This window comes from Neophocaena asiaeorientalis, unplaced genomic scaffold (assembly GCF_003031525.2).
Source record: "Neophocaena asiaeorientalis asiaeorientalis breed wild unplaced genomic scaffold, Neophocaena_asiaeorientalis_V1.1 scaffold268, whole genome shotgun sequence".
Taxonomy (NCBI): domain Eukaryota; kingdom Metazoa; phylum Chordata; class Mammalia; order Artiodactyla; family Phocoenidae; genus Neophocaena; species Neophocaena asiaeorientalis.
This window is the reverse complement of record NW_020173979.1, coordinates 6210789-6228986: the sequence shown is the minus strand read 5'-3', so window position 1 is coordinate 6228986 and position 18198 is coordinate 6210789. Positions and strand designations below refer to the sequence as shown.

Genomic DNA, 18198 nt, shown 5'->3' with positions numbered 1-18198 from the left:
AAAAAAAAAAAAAAAAAATGCAGGTTCAAGATTTTCTCAACTACGCAAAAATATGTAGAGTAAGAGGTCAACGAGGAATATGTAGAAATGGCAGCACAGGGACTTAGGGGAGCGAATGACAAGTGGACCCTTAGATACAGGTCCACATCAGTTTCAGCATCGATTTTAGAAGTCACACCTGTTGAGATGCCTAGCTCTGACAGGCTGCTGGAGACACAGCAGACCCTGCAGGGGGCAGGGAGGGGCGGAGGGGTGAGTCAGCACCTACCTTTGCACTGGAAGCGGTGGGTGGGGGTGGTGAGTAGGAGTCGGTCAGCCATGGGCTCGGGGCTACTGCAGCGGGCGATGCCAGGCTCCTTGTACCCGGCCTTCACCCACTCCGAGAGCCAACGCAGGCTGCAGTCGCAGTGGAGTGGGTTGGTTCCCAGTGCCCTACGAGGCAGAGCAGGAAGTCAGGCTCCCCCGCCCAGCTTGGCCCATAGACCCCGTGGTCTTGGTCCTCTGGAAAAGCAGGATTTTCAGACTTTGGCTAGATTGGGGGTGTCTGACAGGAGGACCATCAGAGACTTCACTGGGGTGAAGTCAGTAACTCCAGACTGTACCTCCAATCCCTGCAGATGTTTCAACCCCACCCAAGCCCCTCCCATCCCTCAGGCTTTGCTCTCACCTACCCTGGTAAGATTCCATCCTCAACTCACCCCCAATCTCAGACCCTCCAGGAGGCTCCCTGGACCTCTGGCCATTGATGTTCTGGCTCTCTTGCCCCACTAAAGGTTGCACTGGAGGATGTACTCTGCAGAGAAGGTTTTGATACCCAGCAACCTAGGAAGCAGCTTCAGACCACTGCAGGAGCTCAGAACATGCCACCCCCAAATATGCTGCCTCGTCTATCGACTATTTTGAGGTGAAGGCACTTGAGAAACAGCGGATGCTGCTTCTAGCTAAAAGCAGGTCATATTTCCTATGAGAAAGGTACCCTCCCCGGGCCAGGAAGAGAAGGGCGTTGATACCAAAATGGATCTGTACAAACCAACCTACTAAAATAACGCTGATCTTCCATCAGTTTCTGCGTGATTTCCTAGTCCCGGTCCCATGATTTACCGCCCCCAGTCCAAGCTCCTCTGTCGTGTCAGAGCCCCATGCTTCATCATTCTTTGTGTAAAAATGGTATATAAGCTTTGGGGCCCCATGGCTTCTTTGGGTTTTCATCCTCCTTTTGAAGACTCCCACATACACATAAAAATATTAAATACATGTGTATGCTTTTCTCCTGTTAAGCTGTCTTATGTCGGGCCGGCCACAAAGCCTAAGACACTAGAAGGAAGGTTCTCGTCCCAGGCACCACTCAGCTTACAAGTGCAGGGGAGGGAAATGGTATCATCCAGTGAAGACACCTCCAAAGTGCTGTTTGAGGCCGAAAATACGAAAACTTCTGCTGATTTTTAACCATAGCCTTTAACATTTCTATTTTTTGAATGTTTTATGATATGCATACATAATATATCAGTGTTGTATATGATATATGCACAATACAAAAATAATTAAATATACAGACAGCAGGTATACAAACTCAAGCATTTTCACCGGCAGAGGTATGTAACACCTAGTATTTATGGGCCTCAGTCTCCCCTGTGTAAAATGGGAGGGGACTACCTGATGCCAAGTGTAGAAAGAATATGTGCTTTGGCGTCAAGGCAAACGTGGATTTGAACCAGGCCTCTGCCACCTACTAGCTGTGCAACCCTTGGACCAGTTCTTCAGCCTTTCTTAACTTCAGTTTCATCACGTCTAATAAGGAGATAAAAATGCCTTACTGCTGTAAGAAATATATGAGATAATTCATCTAAAGTGTTGAGCACATAGTAAGAGTTTTATGTTCGTTCTTATTAAATATTTACATTGTTTACATAATTGATTATGTCTTTGAAGGCATCCGAAGCAGAGAACACACAATGTGCACAATGTGGGTACATTTTTGTAAATAAAACACACTCTATTCATATGGAAAAAACCATACTGAGGTGGTAGCACTGATAGTATTATCTCTGGCATTATAATCTTTTCTGTTTTGAGGAGATGCTCGTGGGGGAGAAACAGGGCTACTTACAGATGGGAAAGAGAGGTCAGGTCATTGAAGGAGCCTTCGGGAACGCTGGAGATGTCGTTGCCATGGAGGGTTCTGAAGCAGAAGCACAGGTCAGAAAGTTAACCCCCAGTAACAGCTCTGAACTCAGTACACTCTCTTGGCGTCCCAGGCTGGCCCAGCCATGCCTCTGAGCACGCAGAGCCCTACTGCCAGCAGCAGGAGGGGACCTCTCCTTCATGTCACGTACACTGATGTTTCCGTGCCCAGATCAGCAGCAGGGATGTTGGGAGTAGAGGGTTAGGGAAAGACAAAGATGAATCAGACGGACTTGGGATGGAATCAGAAATCAGCCCCTTTCAGCTGTGGGACGTTGGGTCAGTTACTTTCCTTTTCCTGGCCTCCATTTTTGCACCTGAAACATGGAGACAGAGAGCAATCTAGTGAAGGCACTGGGGTTTCAGAAATAATGTGAAGAACTATGGTTGAGACCAGAAGTTCTGGAGCTGGGCTGCTTGCATTCAAACCCTGACTCTGTCACTTACCAGCTGTGTGACTATGGGGAAAGTTACTTACCCTCTCTGTGCCTTGGTTTCCTATCATAAAATGGGAATGAAAGAAAGTAAAAAGATTTGCCACAGAAGGTACCTTCAGTTGTGGGTGCATTAGTCCACGTAGAGCCTGGCATTTTCTAAGTACTAAATGGTTAACCTTATTAATATTTGTAAAAGGTCTTGAACAATGCCTGGTACAGATCAAGAAACTGGTTCCCTTCATATTCACCTAAAGAGATTTTAGGGAGATTGAGAAATGTTGTCAATCCCAGCTCAGAAGACAAAGGGAAGGGGGCACTCAGCTCCTGGGGAGACTCCCCGGAGCCGGACACTCATCTTTATGGGAAAGGGTGTGGCATTACCCACACACATATGTGGGTGTTGTTCTTGTGTGCACCTGAGTGCATTACCCGACAGTGCGTCCGAGGGCCCAGGCAACCTGCTTGGCTTTAATCATGGCTCTCTCCACCCTGCGGTGTAATAGCTGGGAGCTATGCTCACTTGCAGGGCGGTGGCACACACTGAGCTTTCAATAAGTGCCTGGAGAACAGGTTTTTGAAAAAAATGGAAGGAACACGGCCCTGCTGCTCAAGTAACAACATGAGCAAATCCACAATTCGTGGGTTATACCCTCCATGGAAGGATTAGTCATCCACTGCATACAAAAAAAAATCCCCAAACTGCTGACTCACTTTGGGACTGGCCCGTGAAATGCAAGGAGTGACATTCGTAGAAACTCAAAGGTTTCCTTAGTGGCTGCTGGGCACCGTCCCCTGGGCTGTGAAGGGAGCCCTAGTTAAACAAAGGGGGTGATTAACGTTGACTGTGAAAGCGTAAGCAGGATAGTAACTTATGAATCTGCTCTTCTGTTTTCCTTTTCACTGATGTTAGCTTGCCCTGGGTCTTTGGCTGAAATATAGATGTGAGCTTAATTACACTTAATAATGAGCAGGGCCTCTCAAGCTAACTGAGCATCAGGGCTAATACACATGCAGATTTCTGAGGCCCATTCCCAGAGAGTCTGATTCAGTGGGTCTGGGGTGGGGCCTGAGGTTATGCATTTCTAACACCCACGTGCCAGCACCCCCCCCCCCCCATCCCTGGTCTCCCTGAATGGCAGTGTGAAAGCTTTCACTGAAGCTTAGACAGCCAGGACAGCAGGATGAGGGTACCCAGTCCCCTAAACAGTGTTCGTGGAAGCTTCTCACCTCCCTGAGTAGGAAGGGGCTAGAAGCGCTTCCTCACACTTTTATCAGTACCATTTAGTCTCTAATCCATGTGGTTATTTATGAATCACACCGGCTCCCGTCTGCTATTAACTTGGATGACTTCACGGCTGCTTGCTGTTTGGCGGACGCACCCAGCCCCGCTGTTAATCATTTCCGAAGGCGGCTCGGGCTCTGGGAGAGGCACAAAGCCCTAATTTAAAAACACCAAATGACCCAAAGGCAGCTTTGGTACTGTGACCCCTGCAAGTCGCACTCCCATTTATTACGAGCTGATCCGCTGAGGTCTCTATAAACTGCAGAGTAATGGGGCTGTGATTTACTGGGACAACGCTAAAGAAATCTGCCTACACTGCTCGTTCTGGCTCCTGGTTTGGCCCCCAAAGAAGGACTCTTGCACGTCCAACCACCCTCCTAAAGGATGCCAGGGGAGTGGCACAAATGTGCCCTCCCAGGAAGCACTAAGCACTCCCCCTTTCCCTCTCGTTCTCCCTTACACCTCACAGGGAGCTGGTGCAGGCAAGCAACTCTGAACTGGGAATGACTCACCTTCAAGCATCCGGGACTCTTTTTTCCCTCCTGACTCTTAGGAGGTGTTAAAGGAAGACTAGGGAATTTCAGGATGCAGATGACGACATCATGAGAGCAACTGGAGGGCATAACCATTCCCTGTCAGTTCTGGGTTGCCTGAATCTGGGTCTCCGAATCTCTAGGTGCTCACAGTTTGTATGACAGATGACGGAAACTATCCTCATCCTAAATGTGGGATGGGGTGGGTGAATTCTCTTCTGAGCAACACAGGCCACTCCCAGGTGACCTGGGGTTTAAGGTCTGGAGTCAGACAGCCTGGGTTCGAATCCCTATTCTAATAATCACTGTCTGTGTGACCTGAAACAACTGACATTATTTCTGTGCCTCAGTTTTCTCATCTCTAAAATAGAGGAATTCTTAGTATCTACTTATAGTAGATACCTTTTGGGGGGTATGGGTTGATCAACATCATTCTCCTCTTTCCTGTAACAGTTCCTCCCTCTTCCATTAGGGAATCACCCCTCCCCACTTTTGAGTCCAAGTGGTCTGGCCTCATGAGCAGAGCTATGGACCAGGTCTGCCCAATCGGAGTCACAGTGATTGATTTGAGGTTGAGTATGTGACCTAAGTAGGCCACTGAGAGATATTTCTGGGGCTTTCCTTGGAACTACTAGGACAGAGACAGTTTCATTTTGAGAGGCAGAAAGAGATGCATTTCTGACAGTACCACTGGAGTACCTGCATCCAGCCATAGAATCTAATCCCTACTACTGCATTTTTCAGTTACCTGCATCGATAAATTCTCTTTTTCTGCCTAAGGTGGTTTGAACTGATTTTCTTTTCCTTTAGTCAGGAAGGGATCTAATATACTGCTTCCTAAGCTAGGATTTAAAGATACAATACAAGTGGTTCAGCTGGTGCAGGACACACTGCAGGGCCAGCACACGGTAAGCCCTCACTCGGGTCAGCCACGATTATTGCAAGCATCATCACGACTCCTTCCCCTCTGTGTTCTTGGACATATTTGGGGCCATTCCTCTCAAGGCGTTACCCGCTTAGAGTAGAAGCGTGAAGGTATGCAGCCTATCATCCCAAAGGAGCCCCGTGGAGGATTCCAGGAGACACACTGAATTTTACCAGAGCTGCCCTGTGTCCATCACCTTTCGGCCCATGTCTTTCATGCCACCCCACTCATTAATTCTCATCCCAGGCCTCTCTGGGCAAGGAAAAAAACACTCCATTTCTAAAAAGGCCGTGTCCCCCCCCCGCCCCAGTCTTCAAGAAAAGTCTGAAACGAGAGGCAATAAAAATAGATGATAACCTACAACGGAGCAGGATGGAAGGTGGTAGAACACTGGGCTAGAAGCCAGGAGACGTGGGTTCCAGCCTTGGTTCTGCTCCCACCTTATGACTAGTCGGCCGCATCTCCTCCTGTTCTCACACCCAGAAGCCACATTCCAGCCACACCTGGAGCTTCCTGTATATCCCACCCCTCCACCCCCATGCACATGCCCTTCCTGACTTCCAGGCTTCTGTCCAGTGCATTTATATTTTCCCTGCCTAGAATGTTCTTCACTCCTATCCCTATTTGGGTAACTCCCTCTGGCATCCCAGACTCACCCTTGGGAGCAGAAGTTAAGAGCAGTGATTCTGAGAGTAAACAGTCTTGGGTTCAAATCCCAACTTTACTCTCTCCTCGTTGTGTCACTTTGGGAAAGCTACTCAATTTTGCCAAGCCTCTGTTTCCTCATCTGGGAAATGGGGATAATGGTGGTATATTCTTCATAGAATTGATGGGAAGAGTGAATATGACGATGTAATAAAGCATTTAGCCCAGTGTGCAGTGCATAGTCAAGGTTTAACAAATGTCAGCAGTGATAACTATCTCTCAAAGTCTTTTTGATGGCCAGTACTGGCTTCCATGCCTCTCACTCGTATTCCTATGGCTCTTTCACAGGCATCACCCGGTACTGTAGTTGTCTATTTCCCGTTCTAGACCGTGTGCTCTCTGAAAGCGAGAACTGTGCTACATTCGCTATTTGCGCCCCACCTGCTGCGGCATTTAGCATAGCATTTAGCTCACGGTGGGCATTCAGGAAAGGAGGAAGAGGTGAATGATGTTGAGCAAGTCAATAAACCTTTCTGAGTCTGCCTCCTTGTCTTATAAATGAGTGGTTTGGACAGGGTTTCTGAGACTCACTCCCCACTTCTAAAATTCATAATTAAACTTTTTTTTTTTTTTTTGGTGGCACAAAAGGGCCAAACCAGGACCACAAGGAGTCACCTGATGTTCAACAGCTGGTCAAAAATGGAATGGGGTTGTCTGGGAAGTGAGCGAGCTCTTAGTCTCTGAAGGTAATCCAGCAAAAGGGCAAATGGAGCCCTTTGCAGAGATGCTGTAGGGAGGGTCCATGCCACCTGCTGAGCAGTGGTGAATAGCCGCATGTGCATAAACAGCAAACACAGTCTTATTTCAGGGAACAGGAGCTAAAACAATACGGATGATGACAATCCCGCTCGCTCCCTCACACGCACACACGGACACAGTCCTGGCGCTAACTGATTCCAGGTGGCCCTCCTGCAGCTGGGGCCGGGGGGTGACAGCTGGGACCACACGCACACCAGGCACGTGGCTTGGCGTGGGGCAAAGATCAGGGAACACACAGATCCCCGAAAAAGGACTAGAACGTCCAGGAGGATGTTCTCTTCTGGCTATTTTTAGATTAGGAGTGAGGTAGGAGAAGCACATTTTCACACAGAGTTTTGTTCTCAAAGCTCCTTGACCAATATCCTGTCTCTGAAATGTATTCATATCCACCCACCAACACACACACACACACACACACACACACACACACACACACACACACACACACTCCCCCTCCTCTCTCTCCTTCCTAAATGTCAGGTCTTTCTTGCTGCTTTCCAGAACACTTTTTGGCCTTCGTCTGTGGCTGAACCTTGCTGCTTATCCTCCTTCCTCACCCCCGACTGCCAGCATCCCTGGGTCTCTGGTTATTTCTGAACTTCTAATCAAATTAATGAAACCCGTTAGAAATGAGAAAAGAATATACGAATGACCACATGCAGTTACAGGTACTGCCATCTCTGATTTCCAAAATCCTGTTTTGCTTCCCAACCCTCCAAATTATAAATATGTTACTGCCTTCAGTCATCTTTAACTCTGTCTTCATTTATTACAGAAATGATTTGATATTACCCGTTAGCTATCAATGGTTTTTTTCATGTATGTGCCCATGTTCCCTTACAGTCCTTCTTTATGATTATCAATGTTATAACTGATATGGTTACAGTTACTAGATAGCAGTGTGGAAACCTGTCTACCACTTAGTGTTATGTGGAAAAAGAAACCTAATTTGTATATATGTTACAATTGTACATATATACAGTTATAATTGTAACAATATATAAATTAGGCTTATTTTTCCACATAATGCAATGGGGTAAACAGGTTCCTACTCTGCTATTAGTTTTCCTCTTTTAGTAATTGCACTTCATCGACTGGTTGCATCACGCTTTACTTAAATATTTCCCCACTGTGGCCTTCTGGGTAATATTTAAAATTTAGGTTAAAAATAACAGTGCAACCAAGCTCTTAATGCAGAGAACCTTTCTCTCGTTTTGGATACCCTTTCGTAAAAATTCCTAGATGTGCAATTACTGGGAGAAAGGATACAAATACCATAAAAGAAACGCAGCCCATAAACATTTTAATTTTTCCTGCCTTGGCCCTTATGCAGAAAATGGTTGCTCCCCACTGAGGTAGACAGTTGGAATGAGGGCCTCTAAGATCCTCTTTTATCTACAAGAGCCCATGATTCTAGAATGATGGTGCGAAAAGCCTACTCACTCTGAATTCAAGAAGCAAGCACAAGTGTGTTGGATGTTTTATGTGGACTCCTGGTGAACTAATGACAGCACTGGTTCTGGAGTGACACCAACGAGGTGCTGAGGAAGGAGGAAATCCTGGACAGGGGGGTGATGTGCACCCCACCACCCTGGTAGACAGACAGATGGACAGGCAAACGTTCTCTTTCTCCCTTCCACATGTTGAGCTGTCCCAACCAGAACTACTCTAATTATGAACATAGGCACACGGATCCCATTGAAATGGCAGGTCACACCCCCTGGCAGCCAAGCTATGCCCAGAACTTGGGGTGGTGGGGGGGGCAGCAGGTCCAGCCCCAGCCAATGAGATGAGCCCATCTCCCGTGGTGTTCAACTCGAAACAGGGAAATGGGTTCTGCTGATGTTTCCGTTCTCGAGCTCCCCAGAGAAGATAGATAATAAAATAAGTGACAGTAACAGATTGTACACTGTCAGCACGGGTACTTCTTTGCCCCCCACAGAATTGATTTTTAATAACAGCACAGATGACATGTGGCGGGAGCTGTCGCTGACACTGGTGTTTTGTGGGCCTCAATAAATCACATCAGCCTGGAGGCTCCGAAATGGACCTGCTCATTGGGTGCTGTTTGCTGACCGTAACTGGGTTCTGGGAAGGATCCCGGGGCTCTGAGTCAGGAGGCTGGATTCTGCAACCTCCTGACTGCTGAATCTTGGGCCAGCGACTTCACCAATCTGGGTCTCAGTTTTCCCATCTTTAAAATGGACATAACCCTCTCAACCACACAGCATTATGAGGCAATGACCGTGAAAAGCCCCATAAAATTATGGTTTTCACTATTATAGTCATAATGGGCCAGAAGGGAAAGAAGTTGATAGGTTTGGGGGCAGAGTGTCTGGCATCTCTGTTCTCATGGGAATATCAAAGGATCCTCCCTTGCCAACAAAATAGGTGCAAGATGGGCAGGCAGAAATATCAGGTGACAATGGGCCCAGGGTTGGGGTGGCAGTGAGGTGCCATTCCTGCTCTTGCAAGTGCTCACGTGAGAACAGTCACACCACATGAATATAAAGTGTCTACCATGGGCCAGAGCTGTGCTAAGTGCTTTACGTACAGTATCTCATTTAATCCTCATAAGACCCTGTGAGGCCATTACCATCGTTATCTGATTTCATGATGAGAAGACACACAGCTAGGGAGGGCCAGAGCCATGCCTGGAAAGCAGGGGACTCCATGGCTATCTTGCCTTTGCTCAGAGCTCATTTGCCTCAGTTGGCTGTCCACTACCCTTGTGTAGGCCAGGGACAGGCAGGTATCATAAGGTGACAAGAGATGGGTGGGTGATGTGGAGGCTGCAGACTGCAGAACTCTGTTCAAAGGGGCGGGACGGCTCAGCCCTGCAGGAATGCAGAGGGGAGCCCTGGGAGGCCAGGTCTCTCCATTTTCCAAGAGAGTGTAGAAGTCAGGATTTATATGAGAAACCTCCTGATATTTAAATGTTGGCAACTTATTAAAACTTTAAGGATGCTTTATGAGTCGACTCGGTTGCGAACGGATGGCTATGTGTGTGCGCCGGCCCTGGCCGCTGGCTTCCAGCTTGGGCTCTCCGCTGCATGAGCCTGGTTTCCTTGCGGAGGTTCACAGTTAACATCGCCCTTCTGAAGCCAGAGGGACCACCTGTGATGTAACGATCATCAGAAGAGCGGCCAAGTGCTGCACAGTGGGGGGTGCAGAATATAACTGCACAGAATCGCAGATCCTAATCCTTGCAAGGGATATGCTATGGATCCCATTTTGCACATAAACAAGTGGGAACTCAGAGGAGTTAGTGATGTGTGCCAGGTTCCACAGAGGAAGTGAGCGGGAGCAGGGAGTGACTGACTCTTAAGTATGAGCTCTCTCCGCCCCACTGAGCAAATTAAGAGTGTTGGGTTAGGGGAGGGATGCATGGCGGGCAGAGTGGGCTTTGAGCAAGGAAGAGCAGGCAACAGGAGTGCTCAGTCCTGCCTGCTGTTACCCAGCGAAGCATAAGTAGAAATCAGCACACTGGGGTACTCACAGCACTCGGAGGGACCGCAGCCCATTGAAGGAGTGGATGGGGATGCATCGCAGCCGGTTGTAGCTCAGGATCCTGTGGAAGAGGACACACAGGCTCTGTTGGTTCTTCCTATTCTTAGCTGCTGATACATGCATTGTCCACACTGGACCAGTCAAAGCAAACGGTTTCTTTACCCTCCCAATTTTAATAGACTGACAAAAAGCATCCTAGGGATAAGGAAAAGAGAAACATTCCCCATCACTCCAGGAAGCTCACTGGCTTCATTTCCCAGTTTCCTCATATGTTCCTTAGCAGGCTGGCTCCCTAACCAGCTTTGCCATCACCTCCATCTATTGTCAGATGGTGAGTGCCCACAGTATACAGAGCTAATGGGAAATAAAGGGGTCTGAGCAAAATATAATTGTGTAGGGAAACCCTCACTGGGGGAGAAAATTCACAAATCACAGAAGGTATTCCAAAGAGGAACTTTTTCAGAAGTAATTAGGTGTCAACTCCTCTCTAACTGCCCAGACAGTGGAGTTCTGACCTACTATGTTTTCCTTCTGATGATTAAGGTCTGCCCTGTGCTGGGTCAGCCACAGCCCCGAGGATCGTTAGAGCGGAGCATGTGAGCCTGAGGGGACAGAGGAAGGATGCCCTTAGTCTCAGGCCCATGTTAATCACAGCAGCTCACTATACTCACAGGGTGGAGAGGTGAGACATGTTACTGAAGGTGTAGTTGGTCAGCATGCCAATGCTGTTGTTGCTCAGGTCACTAGGAAAAGTAAGCAGGAGGGTCACATTGTACTGTTAGTTGCATCCAGAGGGGGTCATTCCCAACTTTCACACATGCATGCATGCCTGCTATCCATCCATCCACCCATCCGTCTGCCCGTCTGCCCACCCATCCATGCATCCATTCATCCATCCACCCATCCACCTGTCCATATGTCCGTCCACCCATCTGCCCGCTCATCTATCCATCTGTCCGTCTGCCCATTCATCTGCCCATCTGTCCATCTACCCATCCATTTGTCCATCCACTTATCTTCCCATCCATCCATCCATCCATCCACCCATCTGTCCATCTGTCCGTCCATGCATCTGTCCATCCACCCATCTGCCCATTCATTCATCTACCCACTCATCCATCCATCCACTGGTCTGTCTGTCCATATACCTATCTGCCCATCCATCCATTCATCCACCGCCCCCCACCTTCCCATCCATCCATCCATCCACCCCCTCCACCCACCTTCCCATCCATCCCCCTGCCCATTCATCCACCCATCCGCCCATCTGTCTATTCACCCATCTGCCCATTCATCTATATATACATCCATCTGTCCACCCACCCATCCATCTGTCTGCCCATCCATCCACCCATCCACTCATCCTCCCCGTATGTCCATCAGCCCATCCATCTATCTGTCCATCCACCCATCTATCATCCATCCATCCATCCGTCCATCTGCCACCCATCTGTCCATCTGTTGGCCCAGCTGTCCATCCATCTCTCTATCCACCCATCCATCTATTCACCTATCCACCCATTAGTCCAAATGTTCATTTTTTTTACTGAAGATTTACTCAATCAGTCATTCCACCAATTGTCGTTCATTCATTCATCTATTTATTCAGCTATTCAAACATTCAGTGGTGTCTATCCATCGATTTGATTCTACCAGCAAAACATAACACATAAGGTAACAATTTCTCCTTGTCGTAGTGCTTCTCCCCCCTGATCAATTCTCCTCATAGCCCCTCCACCGTCCCTCTCTTCCAGCATTCATTTATTCCATCTTATCAGATTCTCTCCTGGGGGAATGAGGTTGGTGGGAGTGTGGTCCTTTGCCAACTGCAAGCTCCAGCTTCTCCCCGAGGATAAATATCCAGGGCAGTGGTTTTCAGCATCAGCCGTACATTAGCATCATCTGGGAGAGCTTTAGTTCTCTGAGGCCTAGGTTTCATGCCCAGATATTCCGATTTAATTGGTGTAAGGCAGGCTTGAGCATCAGTATTTAAAAGAAATCCCAAACTACTGTGATATATAATCAGCTGAGGTTGAGGGCCATTGCTCCGGGGCTCCCTGCCCCCTAAGCAGATGGGGCACCTTTCAACAGCACTTGCCCAAGGATCCTGGGTGCCCTCTTGGCAAGGCAGTGAGGGACAAAGCTCAAGGACTCCCCAGCTTCCTGGGCCCCGCCCATGCCCAGCAGCCCTGCTTCTCATTCAGAGGTTTTCCTGGGTTTTGGCCGACTTGGAGCCAGGAGTGGCTCCCACCTGAAAGAACCTCAATTTGAACCAGCTGCTTAGAACATTTTCTGAGTAACTAAAGAAGGAGGAAGAAGAAATGCCACATTTATGCTTTTGGCAAACCTAAGTGCAGCCACAGCTTGCAAGAAACTGAGGGATCTCGGGAATTTAATTGGGAGACCAGAAGGTCAGAGGCTCCAAGCCAAGGAGGAAGGTGCCACAGGTGGCCAATGAGGCCAGGATCTGGGTACTTCTGCATGAAGTCCTCACTGGGTAAGACCTGGCACATCCGGCCAGCCCATCCTTCCCAGCTGCCTCTTGCCGCTCCACCCAGGGGGAAAAGTGCAGGAATGCCCCAAAGCCTGCAGTGCCGCCCTTCCCACCCTCTGCATCAGTTTCCTGCGCTCCCTAAGGACAGAAAATGAAATATCCCACCAACGCTGGGCTCCTTACATGAGTGTCAGGTGTCGGAGGGTGGGCAGCTCCTTGGGCACGGCTGTTAAGTGGTTTCCTTCCAGGTACCTGAAAGAGAGGTGCAGAGTCACGTTGGGCAAAGAGACAATGCGCACACTGCCATTACCTCAAGATGCCTCTCCCGACTTCCCAGGCTGGACCGGGTCCCTGTTTTGCTCTCTCATGGCTCTTTTTTCCCCCACTTCAAAGCATATACTACATTTGTCATCTAATATTTATTTGTGTGATTGTTCAATTAATGACACTTTTCCCCACTGGGCTGCTAAGCTCCATGATGGCAGGGCTCTTGCCTAAAATCGCCCAGGGTTGGAGCCCCCTAAGACTGTGTACAGAGTGGCACACAGTAGGTGTTCAATAAATTATTTGTTGAATAAAGCACCCACTTTTTATCTGGCCTGCACAATACCCTTACACGGCAGGGATTCACAGTTGAGAAAACAGAAGTTCAGAGATGTTAAAACGCTTGCCCAAGGTCACACAGCGAGTGGTTCAGTTAGGACTTGAACCCAGGTCTCTCTGACTGCAGTTTTATCACAGTTCCAAATGGCCTCTATTTAGCTACCGGAGTGTGTGGAGAGCTGAGCCATTAAGAACCCTAATTGCGTGTTGAGTATCTCTGATATGCATCCGGAAACTGAGGAGACAGAGCATGTTTCTGGAGCCCTGTGCTACAGTCCCCAGCAGGAGGACCACGTGCAGAACGGGACGGGGTTCAGAATGAGGCCGCACCAACAGAAGGAGACCCCTCCTGAATGGGCAAAGGCTGAGCCTAGACCTGCCTGGACTGCGGGCTTCTGTGCCAACCTGCTCATCAGACACCCGAGCGTGGCTGAAGACAGAGAAGGAAGTCGTGTTTTGATGATGAATTACAAACGTTATGACTACCTTAAAGAGGAGACACGGGCTGATTCATTTATCCCCACCCTTGCTGTAGACCCCTTTCCCTAGGCTTCCTGTTGCTCTCAGGACAAAACAGCAAAATCTTTAAGGTGGCGTATAAGGTCTGCTCTCATCTCCTGGGTGAGTCTCCTTTGATATAAAGCTCGCATAGCTTCCTCTCCCATAACAGTCAACATCCAGCTGCTGCTGCTCGTTGGTGCCGTGCCTGCCTCAGCCTCCACAAAGGCAGACCCCAGGTCTACCTTTCTCTAGCTCAGGGCTTCTTAAACTGTAATGTACATATGAATCACCTGGGATCTTGCTAAAAAGCAGATTCTGATCCAGTAGGTCTGCCATCAGGTTGGAGAGTCTGCATTCTTGATAGGCTCTTGGGAGATGGTGGAGCTCATTCATGGTCTACAGGCCACATTTTGAGTAATGAGGTGCTAGCACACTGCCTGGCATCCAGTAGACCCAGCACAAAATGACTGAATGGGATGAAATGGGTTAAAATATGATATGGGTAAGTGTGTCACAACGACCAAACCGGGCTTAGCTTTAGGGACAACTTGTCCTTACCTTACCTTAAAGGTAAGGCATTGGGCATTACCTTAAATTAAGGCCAAGTGACTTTATTCCCTTGGCTGGCCCTGAGGGATCCTCGTGGCACAGAACATTGGGCCGGACCCCACACGGCCTCTGCTTGCCATGGCATGTTGGATTAATGTCCCTTTGGTCCTCAATCTTTGTTGTATATCTATTGCTCTAAGAACTATGCTAGTCGCTGGGGGAGATACAAAGATGAACCAGACTCCATTTCTGCCTTCAGGGAGCTTGATCATCTGACTTAAAATTCAGCCACGCACACGCGTTTAGATTATGCCCTCAGGCAGAGGAGCTAAGAGGAATGTAGTCACTGATGTAGTCATTTATTCAGGCAGAAATATTTATTGGGCAACTGCGATGTGCCAGGTACCGTATATACTGGTGAATAAGATAGGAGTGGTGCCTACTTTCTGGCATTTAAAAATCTAATGTGTGAGAAGGAAGGAGGGAGAAGGGAAGGAGAGACTGAGAGAGGGAGAGGGAGAGGGAGAGAGAAGGGACACACACATAAAGTAATATAAATTACAAATTGCAATGTGTGTTTTGAAGGAAAGGAACAAGGTGTAGTGATAGACAATGCCCAAAGCTTCCTGTAGAAAGATGCAGCCAAGGAGGAGATGCAACATAGGAGACTGCAGCCTGGGGAGGGCCCTGAACTTGAAGGAAAGGCTGGGGAGGCCGAAGTCTGGTGGGTGAAGGGAGGACAGCGGGAGGTGGGGCAGATCACACTGTGGTCAGTTCATTCACCTGTCCGAATGGCTATTGTCAGAAAGGCAAGAAACGACAAGTGTCAGCAAGGATGTGGAGAAAAGGTAGCCCTCGTGCACTGCTGGAAGGTAAAATGGTGCAGTCACTATGGAAAACAGTATGAAGTTGCCTCAAAAAACGAAAAATTGAACTACCATACATCCAGTAATTCCACTTCTGGGAATTTATCTAAAGAAAACGAACACACTAATTTGAAAAGATACACGTCCACCCCGGGCTTCCCTGGTAGCACAGTAGTTAAGAACCCGCCTGCTAATGCAGGGGACACAGGTTCGAGCTCTGGTCCAGGAAGATCCCACGTGCCGCGGAGCAACTAAACCTGTGTGCCACAACTACTGAGCCTGTGCTCTAGAGCCCGCGAGCCACAGCTACTGAGCCCACGTGCCACAACTACTGAAGCCCATGCACCTAGAGCCCGTGCTCTGCAACAAGAGGAGCCACAATGAGAAGCGCGCACACCGCAAAGAGTAGCCCCCACTCGCTGCAACTAGAGAAAGCCTGCGCACAGCAACGAAGACCCAACACAGCCCAAAATAAATAAAATACATAAATTTATTAAAAAAAGATACATGTACCCCAATGTTCACAGAAGTCTTCTTTACAACAGCCAAGCCATAGAAGCAACCTAAGTGTCCATCAGTAGATGAATGGATAAGGAAGATGTGGTATCTATACAATGGAATACTACTCAACCATAAAAAGAATGAAATTCTGCCATTTGCAGCAACGTGGATGGACCTAGAAGGTATTACGTAAGTAAAATAAGTCAGACAGAGAAAGCCAAATACTGTATGATTTCACTTAAATGTGGAATCTAAAAACCAAAGTAGGGCTTCCCTGGTGGCGCAGTGGTTGAGAGTCCGCCTGCTGATGCGGGGGACGCGGGTTCATGCCCCGGTCCGGGAGGATCCCGCATGCCGCGGAGTGGCTGGGCCCGTGAGTCATGGCCGCTGAGCCTGCGCGTCCGGAGCCTGTGCTCCACAACGGGAGAGGCCACAACAGTGAGAGGCCCGCATACCGGAAAAAAAAAAAAAAAAAAACCAAAGTAAAGCAGAAACAGACTCCCAGATACAGAGAACTGGTGGTTGCCAGAGAGGAGGGGGCCAGGGGACAGATGAAATAGGTGAAGGGGATTAGGAGATACCCATTTCCAGCTATAAAATAAATAAGTCACGGGGAGGAAATGTACAGCATGAGGAATATAGTCAATAGCACTGCATATGATGATGGATGGTAACTGGTCTTACTGGGGTGATCATTTCGTCATGTATAAAAACATTCAATCACTATGTACCTGAAACAAATACAATATTATATGTTAATTATAACTCAATTTTAAACCCCCCCAGACTCCCTAAAAAACAAAGGGCAAGGAGAGGCCATGACTGCAGACAGGTGCATGGGCTGGCGTTTTGGAGAGCTTCCTGAATGCCTCTTGCCCAGCATCACCGCAGGACATTTACATTTTGTGTGGACACTGGCCCTGCCCCTCATCAGGTGATGGCGGGTGGAGGGGCAGGCATCTGAGGGGAGGCTTCTGGCTCTCTCCGCTGGGCAGGGAGGCTGCAGGCATGGTGGGATTCTGAGGTCTATGCAGGCTGAAGGAGGGGAGACAAGCCGTGCTGGGCCGCCACCTGGTCACCTGCAGGAAGTGCTTTGTGGATGCGTGGCATGGAGGGAAGCTGGGAGGCAGAAGCTGGATGAATGAGCAGGGCTGCTGGGGAGGCGCTGGTCCAGAGAGCATCTTTGCTAGAGGGAGACTAATTAACCCCAGAGGAGGGAGCAGCCTGTAGGAGTCTGGCCTCAGCCTGGCAGCGCTCTCTCATCCTCTTCCGCTTCTCATTCTCTGACTCTCTCTCGTTTTTTTTGCTACAATTACTTAGCAAACTTGAGGCATCTAAGCTGAAACCCAGAACAAAACACCAAAACCCCAAGTCTCCTTGCTGGGGTCTTTTTAGAAGACCCTGTGGCAAGTACATCGGAGGGTGGGTCTATGGCTTGGGCTTGCTGTGTGGCTTGAGGTATGTTACTCAACCTCACAGACAGCACAATGACAAGGACAATAACAAAACCAAGACAAAATTCACCGGCATTAGCTGAGGTGTACCTGCCAGTGCTTTGGGAGAAAGACTCTGGTCTGTTATTTCCTTTAATCCTCTGGCATTGGGGGGTGTATTTTGCTGGGTATATTTGTCCATTTTGTTGGCAAGAGGCACAGAGAGGTTTAAACAGTGAGCTCAGGAGCTGGGATCTAAACGCACATCTGTTGGACTCCAGAGCCCGAGAAGTCAGCCCTCACTAGAATGTAAGCTGCACGAAGCTGGGTGTTTTGTCAGTTTTGTTTCCTGCTGTATCCCAGAGCATAGTATGCTCAGCTCATGGTAGGGCCTCAAGTATTTGTTGAATGAATGAATGAACGTGGTGAAAGGCTGTTCACAGGACCTTGGATTAAAAAGACAAAAACCTGCAGTGGTGTCAAGGAGTGCCCTTGGCCTGGCCTAGCTCCATCTGCAGGGCAGGCTGTGCTCCACAAATGCATGCACTTGCAAAACAGTTGAATAAATGCACAAATGACCACTGGGATTCAGGGATGCTGACAGCATACTCATCTGACACAGGGAGGTTCAGGACCCTGGAGGATGGGCAACATGACACAGATGATTCTGGAGCCTACCATGCCAGGCGCCCTGGGCTCTAGCCTGGCTCTGGTTAGGACTATGCTGATTATATCGGCCTCTCTCCCTGTTAAAATCCTTCCCTGTCTTCCACTGCTTGTTGGAGAAGGGCTACCCAACTCATGCTCAAATCCTGCAAAGCCTTCTGTGGTCTGTCCTGTACCAGTCAGGATTCTCCAGAGAAACAGACCGACAGGAAATACGAATACATCACATATACACATATATTAATACATACAC

General features: G+C 48.6%; 1 protein-coding gene across 2 annotated transcripts in view; it reads right to left on the bottom strand.

Moving 5' to 3' along the window:
• SLIT3 (slit guidance ligand 3) overlaps positions 1–18198 on the bottom strand; it is a 597102-nt gene that overhangs the window by 46646 nt on the left and 532258 nt on the right. For both annotated transcript variants that reach the window (XM_024753367.1, XM_024753366.1), the window contains 5 exons: positions 13010–13078; positions 11004–11075; positions 10322–10393; positions 2108–2179; positions 269–432 (listed from right to left, as the gene is read on the bottom strand). In XM_024753367.1, the coding sequence (XP_024609135.1) occupies positions 269–432; positions 2108–2179; positions 10322–10393; positions 11004–11075; positions 13010–13078 (449 nt within the window). The remainder of the gene's footprint in view (positions 1–268; positions 433–2107; positions 2180–10321; positions 10394–11003; positions 11076–13009; positions 13079–18198) is intronic.